Source organism: Electrophorus electricus, chromosome 9, assembly GCF_013358815.1.
Source record: "Electrophorus electricus isolate fEleEle1 chromosome 9, fEleEle1.pri, whole genome shotgun sequence".
Lineage (NCBI taxonomy): Eukaryota > Metazoa > Chordata > Actinopteri > Gymnotiformes > Gymnotidae > Electrophorus > Electrophorus electricus.
This window is the reverse complement of record NC_049543.1, coordinates 10,804,477-10,828,599: the sequence shown is the minus strand read 5'-3', so window position 1 is coordinate 10,828,599 and position 24,123 is coordinate 10,804,477. Positions and strand designations below refer to the sequence as shown.

Below are 24,123 nucleotides of genomic sequence, written 5' to 3'. Positions count from 1 at the left end.
GGACTTAATGATAAGAAGAGTAAAAGCACCATCAGAGAAAACGGTGAACAAGAATTCCAGATCGAGCAGTCCATGCATGTTAACTCCAATTGAGAGGGAGTAGGGCTGTAAACGTTATCATATTGATTTTTTAAGTGTAATGCAAAACATCAGGAAAGAATGTCAAGTTTGTTTCATGCTCAGCTCTCATTCTACTGACATTCTATATACATTTATCAGAATGTTTTGGGTTTATAAAGCTTTATAGCTCACTTTTCAAATGTGCTGTGACCTTATCTAGAGTGGCCTCCACAGTCAGGACCAGCAAGCCAGTGAGCTGCACATCACAGCCCTGCAGCAGAGCTACACCTCAGTGAAAAGAAAAGCAGAATACCAAATGTGCTTTTCCATCAACATGCTGGGCTTGATTTGCTCCGCTCATTTTTGAAACTCATTCTAGCTGTCTTGTCACTATCATAAGCACACTTGAGACGGCATTATATAGTGATTATAGCTGCATTAAGCCGACTGTCCTCCTCGGCGTCCTCCTCGTGCCATGCGGATGCATCCTGGGGTGGAGGGTGTGCTTGAGTGAGCAAGCTGTCTGCTGCGCCATTTCGTATGCGGATGACAGACATGCCTAACGACGCTGCCGGGAGTTCCAGCACATTCTCCAGCGCTTTTTCCAGCATGATTTAAGCTCACAGCTGGGTGCTTTTCATCATTGACTACAGACAAAAAGCAGCCTTTTCTCTCTGTTATCTGTGTGTGTGTGTGTGTGTGTGTGTGTGTGTGTTTGTTTGTGTGTGTGTGTGCGCGCGCACGCACATGGGTTGTGAGACTCTTCCTCACACATGAGATTTAAGATACTCTCTATATGCACATCACTGTGTTGTGTTGTCGCACTGGATTATGCTTAGAAAAGATAGAAAAGAAACTGCAGCCACAGTCCATTTTATATATGAAGTGTGTGTGTGTGTGTGTGTGTGTGTGTGTGTGTGTGTGTGTGTGTGTGTGTGTGTGTGTCAGTGGCTGTGACTGGAGCAGATGTTGAATGACTCATGTAATAGACGTTACCCTTGGCTGCCGTATGTTGCATTCTCCTTTTTCTTTTTTCTTTCATCACTCACTTCCATTCAGCTCAGTTCTTTCATTCTTTCAGTCTTTCATTCTAAACTCCTTCTTTCTCTCTGTCTATCGCTCCCCGTCCATCACATGTGTGCCTTGCGTGACTCTGGCACTTCAATTATTACTGGAAAGTCTGGATTTTTCATAGTCCGGTGTGTGCTAAACATGGCCCTTCCTTCGTCTTTTTCATTGCTTTCTCTGCTCACATGGCCAGCCTTTCTGTTTCATCTGAACAATAAACCATAATTTTGGAAAGCACTTTCTTTGTCCTCTTTTTATTCAGTCCTTAATATACCATTTTTTATATGTTGCATTTTGTGTATATCCCTATTTTAGGACAGTGTTGTTTTTTTGGACTAAGGGGAAGGTTGTAACATAAAGAAAACCAATCAGGCCTAACCAAGGTTGCTGTGGTGATCGGGGGGGCAGAGATCCAATCAGAGCTCCTGCCAGCACCTGCCAGCAACTATTCACCCTGCCTGTCAATCACAGGCCTGTGGCATGTGTCACCCAGCAGGAAGCAACATTTTCAAAGCCTCCCCACATACAGCAGGCAAAGAGTACAGTACCAACTCATTAATACTCCCTAATTACTCTCTCTTTGTTTCCTCCATTTGTCATCCTCTACAGTTCATAACACTTCATAAGTCTGCTAAATGCCATTTCTTTAAATGTATTTTGCTTTTTTCCTGTGATCATTCAGCTATACCTTAGACAAGAACGTCGTGTTCTTTTCTCTACTCCTGTGTCCCTGTCATTTTTTTTCTGACTTTCTGTCATTGGTTATTTCCTCTTGTATAGCACACACTCACCATTCCTCTATATTGTCCTCCGAATGATCTGAATCCCCTGTGGCGCTCCAGCCCCACTTCTGAAACACCCCACCCCCACCCCCACCCATCAGTCCTCAATTTGGACTGCCCTCTTTCATGTTGTCTTTTCTATTTCTCTTTTACTCTCTCTGGCATGTTATTTCTCCACTTCAGATACGGTATCCGTCAAGTTGTCCGAACCCTTGGGAAACCATATTAAGTGACTGTAAATCAGTAAATCAGTCTCTTCCCTTTCTCTCTAGAGCTAGAGGTTTTCTTCCAGTTTCAACAACAATCCATTACGTACTTTTGGGATTGGAACAGTATCACAATAGTGAATCAATGATTAATTAAGTAATTAATAACATTACTGAAGGCTTTGTTTGGGTTAAGTCAGAATATGGAAATGATCTGTCTTTGTAGATGTAGATGTCATGCTGTTTGACACATTTTTGGATGCTATGCACCCAAGATTGTGAATGAAAAACTTTGTGAAGATGTGCATTTGTGAGTATATACATTTCTCTTCTCCTGCATTCTACTCATCCTTTTTTTAACATTCTCCTTCTTCTGCAGCTACTATTCTCTGGTTCCCTCTCTCTAACACCCCAGCTCGCTCTCTCATGCTTCATTTTTGGGTCCGTCGCCTGCGATAAAGCACCCATAGCTTTTCTTCTAAACCCAAATCCTTATCAAAGCGACCAGGGTGGATCCTAGCATAGCAGCTAACTAGCCGTTGTTGCCGACAGGATCTGGTTCTTCTGCAAAGCAGCCATAGAAAAAATGCCTTGCCCTTTGAAATTCTTCTGCTGTCAGGATGACCCACAATCCTCTGGCGGTCTTTTTAATTACCTGCCTTTTTCATTTGATTCCCCTGTCAAAACGTTCTGCATGAGGCCTGTAATTCCATCTGGGGATGAGGGAGAGCAGATCGGGGGGATTTGGAAACTGGTCCACTGAGAAGGTGGGATTGTCTCAGTCAGAGAAAAAGATGAGGGTTTGGCCACTGGGGTTTGGTGCTGTGGCAAATGTGATTTAGGGTGCATGCAAGAGTTTGGAGATAAATGGTTTGGTGTCTGGATTTGGGTGTTTAAAGTTAAAGCAGCACACAATATGTTGGTTTCTCTGTGATTCTCACTATAGGCACATTCTTTAGATATCATACACTCAGTTTCTTATTTTCTTGGGAAAACTTTCACATGCATTTGGAGGATTTCTTTTATTAGACTACATTGTCTTACAAAGCTGTTGTTTTGTGCCAGGACTGAAAGGCAATCTAAACATATATGTGGACATACCTACTACTGTCTGAACTGTCTGTTCTGGACTACTTCAATTTTGTGTAATATGTTGATTTTCCCACTCATGGAGTCTAGTGTGCTTTTCAAAGACTCCCACAACAAATCTTATTGAAATATTGATTATATTATTGACCATAAACCATAAAATATTGAAATATATTGAATTTTCACTCCATACTTACATACCCATTCCAGCTTTTAATTTTTAATAATGTAAAATCTATCAACTCTGTCTTCAAATACTTTTGCTTCTGTTCTTGTCTCCAAACTCGTACTTACTATGGATGACTGTGCATAAGCAGACAAGATGAGAGTATGATAGTGTCTGTGGTTTGCTTATGCTGCACATGTTCGTGCGTGCAGGACAGAGCAGGAAAAATGCAGGCAAATGGTGACATGTAAATAGGAAGCAAAGACCGCCCACAGCTTCATCACACATCAGTCGTTCATGAGTGGATTCTGACCCCTCTGTACCTGAGATGTTGTGCAACGTTTGTAGGGCATATCTTAACAAGGCCGATAAAAGTGGCTCTAAAGATTTTAGAAATCACTCGACAAATCTCTCTCATGTTGTATATAGCAGCAAAAAAAAAAAAAAAAAGCCTCTAGCGCGTCTGTACCACTGGACATGCACATATGACAGATGAACAGCGAAGCCGATTCCAAGACGACCAAGTTAGTCACAACAGTGTATCACAGGGTTAAAAGAGAAAGATGTTTGTTATGAAACCTTTGATTATTTACAACAAAATGAGAAGTGAAGGTATAGTGTGACAATGTACAATTATTTTAAGATTAAATAACCTTATATCTTATTTGTGCTTGTTTATATTTGAATAACACTTTACAAGTCTTAAAAGACAAATCTTAAAAGACAAAGACAAAGATTTGTTTGTGACAGGAGAAATTTGGTTCGGGGCAGTGAATTTTCCGGTCACTTGCTCAATCGAGCTCAACTTGCTCAATAGAGCAAGTTGGAACAAACATTAACATTGAACCCTGAATGTGATAGTTACTGTCCCAGTACTGTATTTCTCCTGTGGACCAGGAAAATCCAAATTCATGTTCCGGTAACTAATTGTAAACTATAATTAGCGGGCTGTCTGGGGATGTAGTTACCAGCAGGGAAGTAGTTTACCAGGATATAAATCCCTTGACTGTTGAAGGTGATTTATATGTAGTAGGTGGGATTATCCATTCATGAGCTATATCTTGATCAATAAACTTTCCTGGCACCAAAGAGTCGATTAGGGATGAAATTGGCAAAGACATGTTAGCCGATCATAAACTGGCATGAACAGACATGGGCCTGTTATCAATAGCTTGGAAACTGGCACGACTCATCTGTAGTATATGTGTGAAGAATTATGGGGCAGGAGCTGCAGAAGTGTCTGTTCTCCCTGCAGGAATGTCTCCTGTTCCATTCCTTATGGCTATGATAGGCTCTGCCTACCTCAATGGCCACCTACTCACAGATTCCTCTGTGTGATGTTGAATGACTCAAGCGGTTTCTCTTGGCCCCCATGAGGTTTTCTAGTTGACTAAGCTATGAAAGTAACAACTGGTCATCCTTGCAAGCTAGCTCGGGTTTTCATGTTCATCGAGCCCCTGCTAGTAGACTGTCTGGAGTGCTTTATCGTTCCATCCGCTCTGCGAGAGTTATGAATGCCATGGCATGTTCAACAGCAGGTGTCTTGCCTTGGTGCAGCTGGAGCAGTTCACCTGGGTCCTCACCACAATGTGAATCATGGAATACGTCTCTGAACAGCCTTTCAAAACAAGCATGAGTGTGCATCTCTGAGGTCTGAGCTTCCCAGATGGCAGTAGCCCAATTAAGCGCTGTACCGGTGAGAAGGGAAATAATGAAAGAAATTTTAGAAGTGTCATTGGGGGGGGGGGGGGGGGGGGGAACTAGGCAGAAATAAAGGGAGCACTGCAACAAAAAGCCCTTACACTGACCAGGAGTTCTATCGAACTTGTCAGGGAGGACAGTCTCATGAGCGAACTTACAGTCTCGCTAACAGGGACAGAGGCTGAAGCAGGAACAGGCATGGGAACGGAAGACAGGACGGCTTGAATGCTTCACATTTGATGCTTCCCATCATGCAGTGACACTGCTGGAGATGAGTCTCAAATGAACCAAGGCGTCTACCTTGGGCTTGGATAGCTGCCCGCAGTTCTGGTAACCCTGCTGGATCCATGGAAGGCAAAGTATTCTGTGACAAAGCAGACTCAGAATGAGTTAGGATCCATATGCAGGGTAATTTTACTGAGAACAATGTAGCAAGGCCAGAAGCAAAAATGAGAAATAAAACAGGCATGGGTCAAAACCAGCTATTAGAAATGCAACACGACATTATAACAAACAACTTGGTATGCAGAGAGAGCTCTGGGAGCCACTGAAGGCATTATATAGTGTGGTGAAGAGGCTGATAGGATGCAGGAGAGCATAATGAGTCACCTTGGAGTTCACCATGAATCACCATGGAGATCAGTAGTCACTAGTATTCTAGAGATTAGGACCTTTGGTGGCCTGATGTGTGCAAACCAGACACTTCTCCGTCTCAATTAAAGGATCGTTGCTAAATAGGACACATCTTTAGCAGCAGCAGTCTGCAGAGGACCCTTCTGACACAAGATGATACAAACTGTGATGCCATACATACTGTGTCATACCTACTGAGACTCCATACACACTGTGGCGTCAAACACACTGCGACATTCATACTGTGACGTCAAACATAATTTCTGTGTCCGATAGGTTGACAGGCTAAAGGTTGTGGTGGAGAGAATGAGCAACAGCTGGGGGAGTTAGTTTTTGTGCTCTCTACACAATAATCAAGAGCAAAACAGAACTATTGCTACTGGATAAAACAATGTTACATATAATTAATAAACTTAACATTACACAGCTAGCTAGCTAATTAAATGTACATGAACTAACTATCTAGCTACTACACAGATGTGCTTGGCTAATTAGAGCCATATGCTCATGGATAAAATGAGGGATTCTCAAAACACAGGCAAGGGTCACAAACAGAGAATAAATACACTCCAGGTCAAAATCCAGAGAGGCAAAATATCCAGGCAGACAAAAAAAAAAAAAAAAAAAAAAAAAAAAATAGAAGTAAGCAGTTGGAAATGGTCAGAAAATCAGAAATACAATAGGATATACCGCTCGGTATACACTGACGATACAGATGGCAATACTTCACAAAGAGTGTATGGTAATAGAAGGTATAGATAGGCAGTGTAAATGAGTAACAGGTGCAGTTAATAGTCCAATGATGACAAATGTGTGAACGTTAGGTGATTGGCTGGATGGTCTTCTGAATTGTCATCGGAATTCTGGGAACTGTAGTATAGGAAACTGTATACTGGAACTGTATATAGGAAAATAATCTAACATATTTAACACAAATTCATGATATAATCAGATCCTGTCTTCCATATCTCTTTATATCTCTCATATCAGTAACTTGTTTCTCTGGCTTCTTGTTCTGTTCCTCTATCTCTTAAAACAATAGCAATTAAGACAATTAATTCACATCATAATCCTTCAGTTCTGAGCAGTTACTGGCCATTGCTATCTTTGATATTAGAAAAGGTGGGAGCTGCCCAACTCCAAGTATAAATATAATCTTTATTACTGTTTTCATTCAGGTTTCCCCTCATTGCATAGTACTGAGATTGCTTTCTTGGAGTCACAAAGGATTTTTTCCCCTCTGTTGATGCAGGTTTTCATAGCATCCACTTTCATGACATCACTGCTGTCTTTGATACAGTCAACGTGACATTCTCTTTTTCCATCTTTAAACCCACACAGGAATGTCCAAAACAACACCAGCCTGATTTAGATCCTACCTCTCAAACAGATGACATTCTGTGCCCTTAGGAAATAAATCTCACACAATCCCTGTCCCCCACGATGTTCCACAAGGTTTGATTCTTGCTCCCCTTTTATTTATCATGTGTATATTCCCTCTCGGTGCCACTGTATGCCATTGTGGATTCTAATGTCATTTTTATGCAGATGACATGCAAATCTTATAGCACTAAACTTTTCACTCCTCTCTCCTATGACTTTCTTTCTGAAACTTTCTGAAACTTAATTGCGACAAGAATAAATTCATGAACATACCTTCCAAAGCTACATTTGGGAAAGCTATGGGTCTTTATCTTGTTATTAATGGTATCACTATGTCTACATCTTCCTTGGCATTATACTTGACTCGCCTTTCAGCCCCATATAAACTAAAACTGATTCTTAGCATGTTTGTAATATTTATCATCTCTTAAACTTTATCAACTCTTATTCAGGCCATCATAAATTGTCAGTTTGACTACTGCAATTCACTTTTTGCTGGTCTCGTTTTAAAATATCTGCAGCTGCAGTATGTCCAGAACTCTTCTAGACTGCTCACTGAGATTCCAAGTATTCAACAGCTGCACTGGCTTCCAAGTACATGCTGTATAGAATTTTAAATATTCATTGGTACATATTCAAAGCACTCAGTAGCCACATACTTATGAATTCCTCCATCTATACATACTCCGCAGGATGCCTAGATACTGGACTGCTTGACTTGCTCCATAGTTCTGTATATGAGACAGCTCATTCATTGTTGTTGCTTCAAAATATTGTAATGCACTTCCCCAACCTATCCATGCCTCATTCAAAACAAATATAAAAACACCCTAATTCAACTATCATATAAACACATATGTCCTAATTTCACCCAGCATATAAACACATATGTCCTAATTTCACCCATCATATAAACACATATGTCCTAATTTCACCCAACATATAAACACATACGTCCTAGTTTCACCCAGCATATAAACACATACGTCCTAATTCATCACCCTCCTAGAAAATCCCTTCCTCTTCCTTTTAGCTTTATGTTCCTGCTCTGTAATCAGTAGTTGTTGTTTGTGTCTTAAATGAATGCTTTATTGTAAATTTGTTTGTTTTCCTTATCTGTTACGATGTGTGTTTATGTATTTCAAGGCAGCAATGAACAGAAGAGTCTTAATTTTCTTTTTTAAAATGCTGAGTTTATGAATGGGTAGCAGATTCACAACTACTTAAATAATATGTAAACCATTCTTAAATAATATCTAATAATCTAAATAATGTATATTGTTAAATAATATCTAAACCACTCTCAAATAATATCTAATAATCTAAATAATATCTATTATTAAATAATATCTAAACCATTAAAAAACCCATCCTGCCCAGTTATAGAGCCCGTTAAGTAAGATTTCATAATTAATTATGCCAAAGGCTCTGCTGAGATTGAGAAGTACAAGGACACACATTACCTGAATCTCTGAACATTCTCAGATAATTTATTAGTTTAAGCAAAGCTGCTGTAATTCTGTGGTAGTTCCCAAAACCAAATTGAAATTAATTATTAAATCATTCAAATTATTCACATAGAGGTAATGGGTTAATTAAATGTAGACTGCCTTCTCTATTAACCCCCCCACCCCCCACCCCCTTCAAAAAAGCCCAAAAAACTATAAAGCATCTGGGAGAGAAAGGTGCTATATGTATTATCAGAATTTTTATGTATAACGAATCTGTGAGATAAATAAAAAAATTATATATATATATATATATATATATATATATATATATATATATATATATATATATATATATATATATATATATATAAATCTGAATTTTTATTTATATATATCATTTATTTATATTTGGTTTCACTCTGTGTCACCGATTCTTTATTTATCTCATGTTTTTATGGATTGGTCTCCTCATCTGTAGGAGATTAGTGGATCCTGGTGGATCCCCTGCATCCTGGAGGGATGTTTAAGTTAAAGAATTAGATTCCTTCTCCACTCTCTCCCTCTCACTCACACACACATTCACACAAACACTAGAGACAGATATTTCCTTATTTGTCAGAATGCATTTCTGCAGTTGAAAGCAGATGTAAGGACAGTATACCTCTCCAGGATGTCTTGCTCCACTGCTCTCTGCTCTCTTCTCATGTCTAAACAAATCCACCTTTTGTTCGCCCGCTGTCCTCACCTCTCTTTCGTTATTGAACTGGACAGATTTCACTTTCATATGAAAAACACTTTGATTTGAATTGATAAAATAACTAAAAATCCTGTGTGTGAGTGTGTGTGTGTGTGTGTATGTGTGTGTGTGTATGTGTGTGTGTATGTGTATGTGTGTGTGTGTGTGTGTGTGTGTGTGTGTGTGTGTGTGTGTGTGTGTGTGTACTTGCTTTTAATCTTAACCCAAGTATAATGCAAGTATAAGTCAAGTGTTCGTTACAGATCTTTTGGGTTAGGTCCAGCGTCTAGATGCTCCTCTCATCCTTATTTATGCAGTAAAAGTTGTGTACTCTGAAGTGTGTTGATATGATCCTGTTAAGCTTTTGGGTAATGTGTTGCCATATTTTTGAACTGTACAGACTGTACTTGATAGGGGTATTCAGCTGCTCATATTTCCGATCCCAGGATAGAATATAATGCACAACACTAGTATATATGAGCCAAGCAGCCAAGGGAGAAAACAGCACACATCTGCATTCTGTAACGAGCACAGCCATGTTCAAAAAGACAGTGACATTTATTTTTATTTATTTATTTTTATTCTTTGGCCAATGCAGATTTGAAAAAAAAAAAAAAAATTGTGAATGTGGCCACTACTGAAAATGTGAAACAGGGTCCAAGGTGACTTCTTCCAGCTCCCCAAATTATGCCAACCCTGCTTAGCTTGAGGGAAGGAATGTTCACAAAGCTGGACTTGTGGCTCCAGAGCAGTGCCATATCTGGTTACATGGAGACTTGGACCACTGTATGCAGCCTTTCTTACTGCAGATCCCGTGGGCCCGTGTAGAGGCCTACTACCAACTCCTTTACAGGCACGATGGCATTACTACAAAGCCTAATTATTTTTATATACCAAGTAGACTAGTCCTAGACTAGGAAAGAAACTGACCAAAGTCTTTCTGTCTCTTTCTATGCAACTCTATACTCAAAAGTGAATTGCATATCGGTGGCTGTTTTTTTTAATCACCAACCCAGCTGCTAGCAGTTCCAAAGCCAATTCTGACAAAGCCGGTTGTTAGTGCTAGCAAGCGCAGTGCTCTCCGCTGAGATACCGAAGCACTGGATGAATGTTCTCCTGACTCCTGGCTCCACTCTCGCAGCAGTGGAGAAGCATTTGGTGCTTTTGCCCTTGCAGTGTGGCCTTGCCTGCTTCACTGACTTCCTTAGCTAACACCTGCTGATCATGTGGGTTCATGCACCTCACAGCGCCAGGCCAAGCTCACAGCCCGCCCGCAACACTGGCAAGCAAGCCAGCCTTTGAACTATAAACTTCATATATAAACACTGATGGAGTGATTTATGAGAGAGGATCTTATCTTTACTGGATTGGACTGAAAACTGTACAATTGCTCATTCAACAACCAGCCAACAACTCCTGGAGAAGATACTCAACATTGTTTGGATCAAGGTGGATAACATCTTATAAAAATGTATGTGCTCAGAAGAGATATAACTGCCTCAGACATTTCTCCTAACTATAGCCTCTTGAAGTGTTCTGTGCACCCAACTGAGAGTTACAAGCAGGCTATCTCTGGATACTTGGACACAAAGGCAGTTAAGAGACTTTCTGCATTACATCAAGCCGGTCAGCAGAAGTTGTTTTCACAGAATAAGACAACACATGGAATCAATTATGCTGCATGACTTGTGCACATGCTTGCAACAAAGTAACAGTGTATGACCCCTGTGGAATATGGCAGATTATGCAGTAGCTGCTTTGCTTACTCAGATGTCGCAGAACATTTGCTAGTCCAACACAAAAAGGGACTGTCCAAAGTCACATGGAAAGAAAGAAAAAACAGTGTAGAAAAAAGATAACAGGACAGAAGAATTCAAGAGCTAAAGGACTGATTCCAACTTCACAACCATTGTTTACTTTTGTAAGTGTCTCCACTGAACACTAACCCTTCTCCTGTAGGGCCATGATGAGCCCAGCCTTGTTTATCTTATATTAGGGGACCTTCAGCAGGAACACGTATACTGATAGGGGCCAGCAGTTCATCAACAGTTTAGTTGTGGACAGCTGGATTAATCAATTGATCCAGAGACTAGTTGAGCTTTGTAAACAAAACAATGCCTAAGTGCACAGATGTAATAAGATATACAGGGGAGGATTCTTGAGGACAATGAGGTAAATAACATAGTCTTTTTCCATGGAGTTCATTCATTCCTGAGAAGAGCGTGTTGATTTCCATCTATAAATTTGACTCATTGACCCAACTATATTTGTCTAGAGACAAATCAAGTTTATAGTTCAAGTTTATGCAAAATACTATACTAAATTTGACTGGTTTCACCCATTTATATCTACCAAAACACACCGAAGGTGCAGTGTTGTTGACTTCTTGTGTCACATCTTCACTAAATTTCTTTAGCCATCTAGAACCTAGTAATTGTTGCTGGTTTGGGTAACTCAGCTACATGAAGTTCTAGGCGGAAATGGAGCTGCAGAAAGTCCCATTAACGGGTATTTTTGTTGTTGTTTTGTTTTTTGTTTGTTTATGGAGTGGCATGGGCTTAGTCGATATGGCGTGCTTTCAAAAGCCACACGTAATTGAACTGCCTGAGATACTGTATCAGAAAAACATGAAACAAGTTGTGAGGAAGGGTAATTGCCAGCTTTGGGCTGTGTAATGTTATTTCAAGCCTTTTAAGTACAGCACACTGCTGGAAGTTATTGCTGTAAGTAATTGGTTCCAGGTTTCATCAAGCCTGCAAAATGAATGAAAAAAAAATGTGCATGTTGTCTGATAGATCTGTTTGTGTGTTTTTTTTTAAAATGTAATCTGTTTACTGTAGTGCATTTGAGATTAGCAAGATGAAAGATCGAATTATTTACTGGCAGGAGCAAGTAATCATATACTTTAAAATGTGTACACACATAAAATATTTAAAATATTTATCATATCAATTTGTGTATTGCATTACTATATGTAAGTTGCTGTGGATAATAGTACCTGCCTCTATATGCCTTTGTCTCTATATGCTCCTATGCTAGCTTTCTATGAACAGTCTACAGGCAATGAACAAACAATGAAGCCTGTCGATGTTTCTCTGGCATTTGTCCAAAGTTTCAGTTTCCATGGCTTTCTCTGGAGAGAGCAAATTCTTCAATTAATGTAATACACAAAAGCATTTGTCATGAAACCACAGCTGTTGATCCAAAAGATAAACAACATATAGTCTAGCCAATATCACTGCTAGATTTAGGTCAGTATTTGCTTTTTACTACCCACTGTAAGACTGTATTAGGTTCAGAAAATATATAGATTAGTTTGTGGCACTAAAAAGCATAGAATTCTACTTTTGAGATTTCTTTTGAAGTAAAGATGTCTTTTGAATGCAGTGTAAATTAGTATGTTTCAACAGAAGATTATCTACAGGTCAAATAGTAAACTTCCCAAACTGGCTCTTCATAAACAAGGAAGACAGTAGTGTTTCCTCACTGCAGTTCTTCAAAAATCTCTCCTTATTTATCTGAGTCTTTGTCCCCACTAACTGACATCTCTGAAGCACTATTGCTGCTGTTTTTATCAGTATAAGAGTTCCGTCCATCCTCCACTGACTCATTTACAAAGATGTGTAATCCCACAGAGATTTGGAGGGTCTTTCTTTTTGTAATCTTGTGCCAACATATTTCCCTCACATTATATACCACATGGATTGTTACTAAGTGAAATGCTTAAAACAGATCACAGCATCCTCTGCTTTGTAATGCAGGTCAGTTGGGTTCTTTGCCAGGTGCTTCAAAAAGTCCATAATAGACATCTGTGTCTGCCTTCTCTTTGTAGGCTGCCTCCGTGTCTCTCTGCAGCCTGGGCCATGTCTACACAGCCATCGGTGACTACCCTAATGCCCTTGCCAGCCACAAGCAGGGTGTCTTGCTGGCCAAACAGTCTAAGGACCAGCTGTCAGAGGCACGGGAGCTGGGTAATATGGGTGCTGTCTACATCGCTATGGGCGACTTTGACAATGCTGTCCAGTGCCATGAGCAGCACCTCAGCATCGCCAAGGATCTGGAAAACAAACGTGAGGAGGCCCGGGCGTACAGCAACTTGGGGAGTGCTTACCATTATCACAGGAACTTTGACAAGGCCATGTCCTACCACACACGTGTCCTGGAACTAGCTCAGGATCTTACTGAGAAGTCCATAGAGATGAGGGCCTACGCTGGGTTGGGCCATGCCGCTCGCTGCATGCAGGACCTGGAGCGAGCCAAGCAGTACCATGAGCAACAGCTGAGCATCGCGGATCTGCTGAAGGATAGATCCGCCGAGGGCAGAGCCTCATCCAATCTGGGTAAGAGCTTTCACATGTCCACTTAAAAGGCCTTTGTGCTCATATTTGCATTTTGGTCCTTTGCAGTAATTACCCTTTGACTGGAGAAGGTGTTGTAGTATGGTTTTTATTTACTTGGAAGGGAAGCAGTGGGTAAGTCACCAGGGCAACCATTTTAACTTGACAGCATGATTGCAAAGCCAGGTGTTTTCCAGGTTATAAAATATGACCCCCTCACCTGCAATATGTTTCGCCCTTTTCCAACAATTGACCACTTCTATGACATATGTGAGACAGACCACAGGTGCTGGGGCTTGATGAAAACACTAATGAAACTGGGCTATAACCATATAACCTACTCCAAATATAAACACACAGTATGTGTGAGTTTTAACATAATTATTTCAGGCAAAACATCCTTGTGAACCCCTACAAGACCCACGGCCTAGCTGATAAATAGTTTTTTTCCCCACTTCATCTTCGACTTTGGAAAAAAGCTTGCTTCCACCTCTCTTAACCCACTCACTTATTAATGAAAACTCCAAGATGTTTGTCACCTGACAAAAATGTACTGGCAAACTGCTTGCCAGTTTGATGGCATGTCTTTAGGTTTAAGGTCATGATAATTGCATCATAACAGAAATGTAGGAATGGAAACCTATTATCCATGAAGTAATAACTCCAATAGTGACCAAATGTGGGAGGGGACACTGGAATGCTATCTGTGCAGGAGAACTCACACTGAAGAGCAAGCCGTTTGGTGCCAGTGTCTGCATCCCTGTCAGATACCTTTAGAACACACATCCGCTTTTCTCCCATTCTCTTCCTCGGTAGGACAATGTCTATATCAAACTCCTGTATACTGTGAAAGATGACCAAATTAAACCCCAGTCGACTACCCTCATTATGTCATTTATCCGCCCTCCTGTTTCTTCTCGCCTTCTGCTGAAGTCATAACATTTATTAATAATTCATGGCTCATGCTCGGAACTTCTCCCGGTGTGTATGTCCATATTACTGGAGACCAGGCTCTGGCTTTGCAGTAGTCGCCCAGGGTCCATAATAGCACACCTCCATTTGTGAATTACGGTAATGAATTATGCATGCACTTTTCCGTACCTATGACAGTGCCTGGTGGCATATACGTCTTTGGAACAAGGCTCTATTAGTAGGAGATGCCTGGGCTTTCCACTGCACTATTACCTAAATGCTTTGCAGTAGTATTTGTGGTTGCACTTTGATGCTGCCTGTCAGTTTTCTGGCCTGGAGGTTTGGGGTTTGTTGCCTCATTTGCCTTTGAATGTCATTGTAACCAATCAACATTCAACATAAAAGCAAGAAGTATTTTCTACATTATATCAATTCAAAGTTGATACCTCATGCATGATACTTAATACAAATGTATAATTATATATATATATATATATATATATATATATATATATATATATATATATATATATATATATATTTTATAGCAATTAGCTCACACCTCAGTAGTTTTGGACTATAGTTTCTGTGAATGATGGCTGAAATATAGTATCAGCGATACCGCTGCAGTATGTTCTTTGAGATGTGTGTTCGTCAAAACATTTGCTGACAGAAATTGCTCAGTAGTTCCTCCTCTTACACTCAGTGTCAGTACAGAAGTTACTGACTGGAGCAAGAGTAAGCGGTCCTTATTTTCTTTTCATACACCTGTCCTTACTCTGTTTAAATACTATTGTTACTGTAATCTTATGAAACATTAGAAATTCCTTTCTAATTATTAAAACGTGTAATGGTCATTAAAACATGTAACCACTGTTTTTAAATATTAAAGGTTTATTACTGATTCAGAAGACATATGAGTAGATTTTACTTTTGAACAGCAAACTTAAATGCTGGCTGTGTCTTCAGTCTTAACAGTGACAAAGTTAGCCGTAACATTATCACCCGTTGTCACCATAGAGACTGATTCACACGGTCCCACTGGCATTGCACCTACTGGAGACAAATTGATTTCAGAAGAGATGACACGTAGTCATCTCAGAATAATGAGATCCATTTGTCTAGTTCAGTAGGTGATGGAAATTTCCTGTACCTTGCCTCGACAACACTTAAACCTCGCACTGTATCATGATAACTCAATTTGTTTGAAATGGCACCTTAACTGTCACAGCATAACACACAGCTGAGGTTTATGTTTTCAAGGTCATTGGTTTATGTTTTCAATGAAAGTGCTGTAACATCTTTTTCTTTGTACTTGGCATATTACTATGCATAGCCTGACCTGCCTCAAGTTCCGGTTAGCTGAATGACTTTACGTTCTTTACACATACATGGGTGAGACCGAACTGCAGTCTTATCTAGTTTCTGTTAACAGTTAACCTTGAAGCTGGCCCTAATTCAGAAAGAAAATGCTCTAATTGCACTCAGTGACATGATGTCTTCTCTCGCCGCTAATGTGTGTAAGTGCCAGAGCAAGGGACTCTGTCAGAGTACCCTTTACTACCAGACCTTTGACCATGCAAATGTTTCCACTGCTCACCCATTGCCTGCATAAATATTCATAAGCATTCTTTACAACTAATTGCATGCCCTCCTCCCTAGATTAGAATTTCCAGGCTGGTCTGAATTGTTTGTGTGTGTGTGTGTATGTGTGTGTAGAAAAATCTGTCTCTAAAAGCATTTAGCTGATTGGGTTTTGTGACATACAGTTATGTAATGGAGTTCAAGGTTTGTGCGATGTTCACTATGTATTAATAGATGTATTAGGGAAAATCTCCGGCGATGTGTACTTCTGTCTGAGAGGAGGACCCCTTCCACTGTTGAGTTCATTCAGGTCTCTGCTTACCTTTTAGACTAAGATAATGTATTTCATATATCACACATAAACAATTTTCTTTCTATCTACATTCCATTTCCATATATGACATTTAGCAGATGCTGTCTGTCTGTCTGTCTGTCTGTCTGCCTCTCTGTCTGTCTATTTGTTTATTACAGATGAAACCATCCAAATGCTACTAAAGGTCTAGAAAAACCTTTAACACCTTCGACATTTCATGATAATAAAGAGAAAAGATTTTAAAATTCCTTTTCAACCAGGTTATGTGTGATGATTTTTTTTTTATTCTTTTAACTACCTTTTAACAACTCTGCCCAGCTATAAAACAAGTAACAGGTCAATAAGCAATTTCACTCCTTGCCTTTACCTATACACTAAAGTTCCTTGCCAAAGCTGTAAGCCTTTTCCCTTACACACCCTTTCTTTCTGTCATTTTTCTGTGTTCTATCCTGCCATCTTCCGCTCCTCCTCTCTTCCAATTGCACCACTCCTCTCATCACCTCTTGACTCTGATACGGGCTGCCAGACTGCCGGTAATTGAAAGTGACTTGATGAATGGTTTAATTAGCTTTAAGGGCTGATTGGTGTGGGCTGGTGGTAACGGAGATAACAGGGAAGAGAGGCAAGTCTGCCACCAGTACGACTCCCTTAATTACTGTACTGCTGCTGGGCCCCAGACTGCTTATTTAGGGTGCACCCTGCAGTGGTGGCGAGACAGTGTGTGTGTGTGTGTGTGTGTGTGTGTGTGTGTGTGTGTCTGAGGAGGTACTTATATAAAGCACTAACACAAAAAAGAAAAGCTTAAACGCAACAAGGGATGACAGGTATTGAAAAAGAAAATGTGATAAATATTAAACAATGCTAGCGAAAACAGCTCAGCGGTCCCAATGTGAGGAGTTGGTTCAGTTGATTCAGTTGATTCAGTGTGAATAAGGCCGAGTGAGTCAATAAAGAGAAATAGGAGGGACAGTGCAGTGGAGATTCTGTTCTCTCGCTACTGGATCACTGAAGAAAGTGGCACATTTATTATACTCCCCCCTTCTTCTCAAATATGACCAGTAAATAGTCATTCCCCATCCATACCTTCCCGAGCATCCTATCAGTCAGGAGAAGAGCTTGAAGAAAAGCTCTTTGTGCCCCTCTTTTTCTCTTCCTATTCCTATCTCTCTCTCTCTCTCTCTCTCTCTCATTCATGAGTGTGAAAATACTGAAAGCCAAGCAGGAGTGGAGGAAGGGAAAAAAAATGTGTGAGACTAACTTGTGTGTTTGTGTGTGTGTGTGTGTGTGTGTGTGTGTGTTTGTGTGTGTGTGTGTGTTTGTGTCTATGTAGGTCTATGTGGACATGTGTACTCTTTATATCTTGTTTATTTCTTATTTATATAGCATTATACCTCAACTTGTATATTTTTAGCTTGTCTTTTATTTGTAAAGCATCTTGATTTTGCTCATGTAGGAATACTGTAGAAATAAACTTCTTTGCTTTGCTTTTTGCTCCCTACATGGGATTCAGTAAAAGCACATTGCCAGCCAGGCCTGAAAAACTTCTGAGCTTGGTAAACACGCATACCTGTCTGTCCTCCATGTCTCTCCTTGGTAAACCAAGCGGTAGCTCAGTGGTTAAGGTACTCGTCTTGTAATTGGAAGGTTGCTGGTTCAAGCCCCACCACTGCCAAGTTGCCACTGTTGGGCCCCTGAGCAAGGCCTGCTCAAGTTGTAATTATAAGTTGCTTTGGACAAAAGCCTCAGCTAAATACTGTAAATGTAAACCAGCATACCTGTCTGCCCTTCAAGTCTCTCTTTGGTAACCAGCAAACCTGTCTGCCCTTCAAGTCTCTCCTTGGTAACCAGCATACCTCTCTGTCCTTCAAGTCTCTCCTAAATGATCCATGTTGAAATAAAGGTCCAGTCCTTTGACTTGGTAGATCTGGAGGCATCACTGCATTCTCACCAAAATATTCCTTTATTAGGGTAGGGACATGAATGCCCTCAGGGATAAACCACACACTATAAAGGATATGAGAATGCTGCTCTCTGAACCAGCATTTATTATTCATTACTGAGTGCATGTACCCCCAGTCAGCAATATTTAAAACCTCACTGGAGAAATGGCAGAGTAAACTTGGATTCATCTCTATCATTTATTCTATCTCATTCTCATTTATTCCCTTTCTTTCTCCTCTCTTGTCTTCACACTTTCTTTATTTTTTCTTTCCTTCTGTCTTTCTCTCGTTCTCTCATAAAAAAAACGTCGTTTTCCTTTCAAAAGACCTTTTTAAGTTTGTTTGCAGCTTGTCATTTTCTCTCATTGCTTTAGCCACGCATAGTGCTCTTCCTTTTTCTTCCGCTCTTTGTCTCTGTGTACTAAAAGGAATGATGTGAGAATTCCTTTGTCAGTGTACAACGCTTGGGGTAATGGCTCTAATTAATCAATCATTCAGCCCTGGAGGACTTGTTTCTGCTGGTGTGAATGAAAGAAACATGAAAACAAAAAAACAACAGAAATGCAGTTCAGGGAAGAAAAGGAATGAGTCGATTCCATTATAGACCACAGCTGCTAATCAATACAGGCAAAACCAAGTGTGAAAAAAGCAAATGTAATATATATACATACACTATATATATATATATATATATATAATTACATACAATATTCTATTCATAAACTATACCGCAGAGAGCAATCTGAAGCATTGTAATGTAACGCATCACTGATGACGCGTCTGTCTGTCTGTGACAAGCCTTTGCATGTTTTGAAGCGAGTGTTGCAAAGTCTCTGTTCTCTCCAAGTTAGTTCTGCAGTGATCATCCTCCAATGTTTTAAATTCTGGATAAAGAGTTTGGAATCTGGACTAGAATGTGTCTCGTAGTTGTGTCTACAGGTGGTATGGGAGTGTAGCTCTGTCTCCACTGTAGTTTGACTAGAGTGGGCACCAGTGGGTTGTTGTTTGGGAAGCCAGGTACATCTGTGTCTGCCTGTCTCTACTGCCAGGCTGTGGTTACTCAGTCAGTACCTGCTCAGGGTTATTCTGTTATTAGTCACCATGTTCATATGTACCTGCCACTTTGTGTTCTCTGTGTATTCACTGTGTGTTCTCTGTGGAGGGACAGTCAGCACTGAAGATTACTCTGGATTTTGTTTGTTTCAGTTCAATATTTTAAGTAGTTCTCTCTTTGTGTGTTAGTATGGTGTGGGGTTGTCTGTTTGCCATGTTAGTACTGTTTGTGTGTTAGAGTGTGTGCAGCTTCAGGACTAGCTGAATGAGAGAACATGTTTCAGTATTCATCTTTTGGCTCTTTAGGGCTTTGAAACAGTAGTAGCTGGGGTTACTGTTTTTTAGCTGATTCCAGAATTCAATGGCTCTTTTTTCAGTGCAGAGTAATGGCCTAACTCTGCCCTGCATGCGTTGTTTGGTAAGCTCCTCTGGACTCCAAGGATACTGTTACAGAACTCTGTATGCAGAGTTTCAATGGGATGTTTGTTCCATTTTCTGTCTGTCTTTGTCTCTCTGTCTCTCTGTCTCTCTGTCTGTCTCTCTGTCTGTCTCTCTCTCTCTCTCGTTCTGCCTTACTTCTGCAGTGGAGGAATTACAGGTTCCAATTCCACTAGTAACAGCTGGAAAATATTTGACCATAGCACAAAATCTGGCAGTAGCTCTTGGGAGCAGAAAGAGCAGGTTGAGAGAAGGACACATGCTGTGTTAGTGCGCTGGAATTGATGTGAGATACACAGAATCAGCAGTGGACGGAGATACACACACACACACACACACACACACACACACACACACACACACACACACACACACAGTGAAACATGGCCCTATTTATCTTCTTGGGGGAATATTGTCAGTATTATCTGCGGTCATTAGGCAGGCTGATGCTGTCCATACAGCACCAAGATGACAGAGTTATAACACTGCAGCACAAATGAGAGACAGAAGAAGAATAAAACCTAGATAAAGTAGCACCACAGTAGAATCACAGCTGGAGGATAGAAGAAATGAAAGAAGAGTTAGAAGAACTGATGGGTTTCTAAAAAAAATTTACAAATGAGAGTAGAGGGTCAGATCAAAGTGAAGAGAGCAAAGACAGTCAGAGAGTGTAAAGAAAAACCCTTTTAGAGACAAGGGTAGTTTAGCGCATAAACAGGTATTTAGAAATAACTGATCTCAAATGTGGAATACTGAAAGGTGTGTGAGTCAGCTAGTTACCAAAGACAAGGCAAAAGAATGGGAACTTGTCCTGTCTGTGAGAGGAGAGGAAGGGGGTAAATGATGGGGAAGAGAGAGAGGGGTGAGTGAGAGGGGATGAGTGATAAGGGGAGGAGAGGGAGGGGATGAGTGAAAGAGAGGGGGAGAGCGATGGGGAAGAGATGGAGTGGGTGAGTGATGAAGGGAGGAGAGAGAGGGTGAGAATGATGGGGAGGAGAGAGAGGGGATGAGTGATGGGGAGGGGAGAGGGGGTGAGTGATGAGTGGAGGAGAGAGGGGGTAAGTGAAGAGGGGAGGAGAGAGCTTGTGAGTGATGAGGGGAGGAGACAGAGGGGGTGAGTGATGAGGGGAGGAGAGAGGGGGGTGAGTGATGAGGGGAGGAGAGAGCTTGTGAGTGATGAGGGGAGGAGAGAGAGGGGGTGAGTGATGAGGGGAGGAGAGAGCTTGTGAGTGATGAGGGGAGGAGAGAGAGGGGGGTGAGTGATGAGGGGAGGAGAGAGGGGGGTGAGTGATAAGGGGAGGAGAGGGGGGGTGAGTGATGAGCGGAGGAGAGAGAGGTGTGCCAGACAGCTGTGTCCTGCCACCCCTTTTTAGAATAACATATTATGAAAGCATTTCTTCTATCCCATCTTTCTAGAATTATACCTTGTATACACGATGCACATGCCCTATAAACCTACACACACACACACACACACACACACACACACAAAGATTCGTGCAGTTTTATCAACAAGAAAGAAGTAAAAATGTGTCTGTGTTCACACTGAAGACCAATGACCTTATCATAAACTTTTTTTTTTCTTTTTCTTTTTTTAACCAAGGGAGCATTAAATATCCTTTATGGTTTTTCCTATTTTTTTTCCTGGAAAAACAGGTAAGTGATTATCAAGACTGCTGGAACCTGTTTGAACTCCTGAACTATTTGAACTGTAAATTGCGGCAGACAATTCCAGCTCAGTTCCAGTAGTCTGTCAACACCATAGATGTTATATCATTATTATAGTTACTTCTAGTTATTTATTTATTTGAAATAGTTAGAAGACTTTACAATGTACTCAATAACTAAAAAAGGATTCAAGAATTTTAAAAAACTGCCCATCTTTTTTTCTAAATGTTTCTAAATAACTCACCTGGACTTTTAAACTACATCCACTCAGCAACTCCTTTAGTGTCAAAGGTTAAAATAAAAGAGTTTGTCTGTTCAGTCCTCTTTAACTTATGAGAGCCTGACATGGAAATTTTGACTGCTCCCAGGGTAGATAATCTGGATTTGGGAAACAGGACTGAACAGCAAGGCTAAGGGGCCCACTTTCTTGTGTTGGCACACCTCTTTTTCCATCCAGCCAGCCAGCCATCCATCCATCCATCCATCCATCCATCCATCGCTCCCTTGCCTGTGCTTTTTATCTCCTGTCTCAGCATATCCGGTTGACTGCAAGACATCTCTGACTCTCTGACTGTCCCCATGACACACACACACACACACACACACACACGCACACACGCGCACACACACACACACACACGCACACAGAGAGAGAGAGGCAAGCACTTAACACTGAAGTTACTTTTATCGTTTTTGTGCAGTGCCGCCCATCTAGAATGTGCTGCTGCATCAGTTCTGCTTTATGTTACAGGTCTGTAATAGCTTTAAGTTCACAAGATACCTTTTTGTACATTTGGGTACATGTGTGTACTGATGATTAAAAAAAAAAATCACATTCATATGATTACTTCATGCAGTTTTTGAATACAGTTTAACAGCAATGGATCAAATTTCACCAGTTTCACTGTCATGTTAGGTACACTAGTATTAGAGACAGCTAACATTAGTGACAATAACCTTAAACGATTCTTGCCATGGCCAACATGGAAATATCAGGGAATATTACAATTTCAAAGTAATTTTTATAACAAAAACAGCATCCTACTGTTGTATCAATGATGTTTACTCAGGTTTTCTCATTATTAATGTGTATGATTAAGTGGACCAAACCCAAGGCACAATCTTCTCCTCTGGACCTCTAGGTCTGGCTCATCCTTCATTGCCCAACGCTAGTCTTTGAGGGAGTTCTCACAATTCACCATCGCAGTCTTGGCTAGACAAGCACCATGCTCTGAAATGAGAACTGGCAGCTTTTGCTTTAAAACCCAGCAAAGCTTAAATTAGTCTCTGTCTGTCTGCCATTTATGGTCGCGTCACACAAAAAATGTGTCGCATAGTGTTTTTGTGCCTTAAAAGCCATAGAGGGGAGAGTGTGAGGCTTTGATAGGTCTTTTCCCTCACTAGCACAGCCCAGCAGCATAGAGACAGCTGAAGTGGCCTCTCGTTCTCCTTCTGGTTTTCACACGCGCAGTACCGAATGTTAAAAGCTAGAGACTTTTGTTGTATTTTTCACTGATCTTACTTATTTATTTGCCCTCTTCATTTCAGTTACAAGTAGCAACAACAACAACAACAACAACAAAGCATATAAGCACAAGTAACAAAAGCAATGTAAACACAAAAATAACTTTAGTTATTGCCTGTTATGGGTTGACAAGCTCCATTGTTCTGAATCACTGGCCTATTAATTATAAGCCACTTCTCCTTGTTACGCATCTAAAGGACCTTACCTGCATCCTTTATAAGCCACTCCTCCTCATTACACACCTGAAGGTCCTTACCTGCACCATTTATAAGCCACTCCTCCTCGTTACACACCTGAAGGACCTTACCTGCACCATTTATAAGCCACGCCTCCTCGTTACACACCTGAAGGACCTTACCTGCATCCTTTATAAGCCACTCCTCCTCATTACACACCTGAAGGACCTTGCCTGCATCCTTTATAAGCCACTCCTCCTCATTACACACCTGACGGACATTATCTGTACCCTTTATAAGCCACTCCTCCTCATTACACTCCTGATGAACCTTACCTGCATTCTTTATAAATCTCCTCTGTGGCCCTGGCCAGAGAGACACAATTTAACCCAAAGGGACAAAACTAACTCCAGCACTATTGTGACTGTGGTGGTCAGGGCTATAAAGTTGGTGGACATGCCTTTTACAGTAGTGTGGGATAGTGTTTTGTTTTATTCACTAACCCCCCCCCCTTCCCCTCCTCCACCCACTCAAGCCTCTATTGTCTAAATTCCTCACTGGCCAGAGCACAAGATGTGAGACCCAAACAACAAAAACTGAGCAATTCCTGGAAGTGGAACAAAATCCACAGAGGCTGTAAATGCATTCTAGCCTGGGCGTTTTTTGGTGAAGGGGTTCTGCTGTTCTTGAAACTCTGTTGACTTTACGTGACCTCAGGGACTCTGTGTAGAGTTTAACACTGCTGGTCTACTCACAGGTGTTTTTGGCCAATCTTTTCCACAGTCCTGCTAAAAACATGTCCAAAACAGGTTATGATTGCCAATATTTGTGACTGCTGTATGGAGTGATTTTGATTACCTTTTTTTTAGTGATGCATGTGACCAGAAAGGTCTGTATAATAA

At 40.7% G+C, this 24,123-nt stretch overlaps 1 protein-coding gene across 1 annotated transcript in view; it reads left to right on the top strand.

The window, feature by feature from the left end:
- LOC113589087 (tetratricopeptide repeat protein 28-like) overlaps positions 1-24,123 on the top strand; it is a 105,088-nt gene that overhangs the window by 58,215 nt on the left and 22,750 nt on the right. Inside the window, exon 5 of the mRNA XM_035529946.1 lies at positions 13,108-13,615. Within this exon, the coding sequence (XP_035385839.1) occupies positions 13,108-13,615 (508 nt within the window). The remainder of the gene's footprint in view (positions 1-13,107; positions 13,616-24,123) is intronic.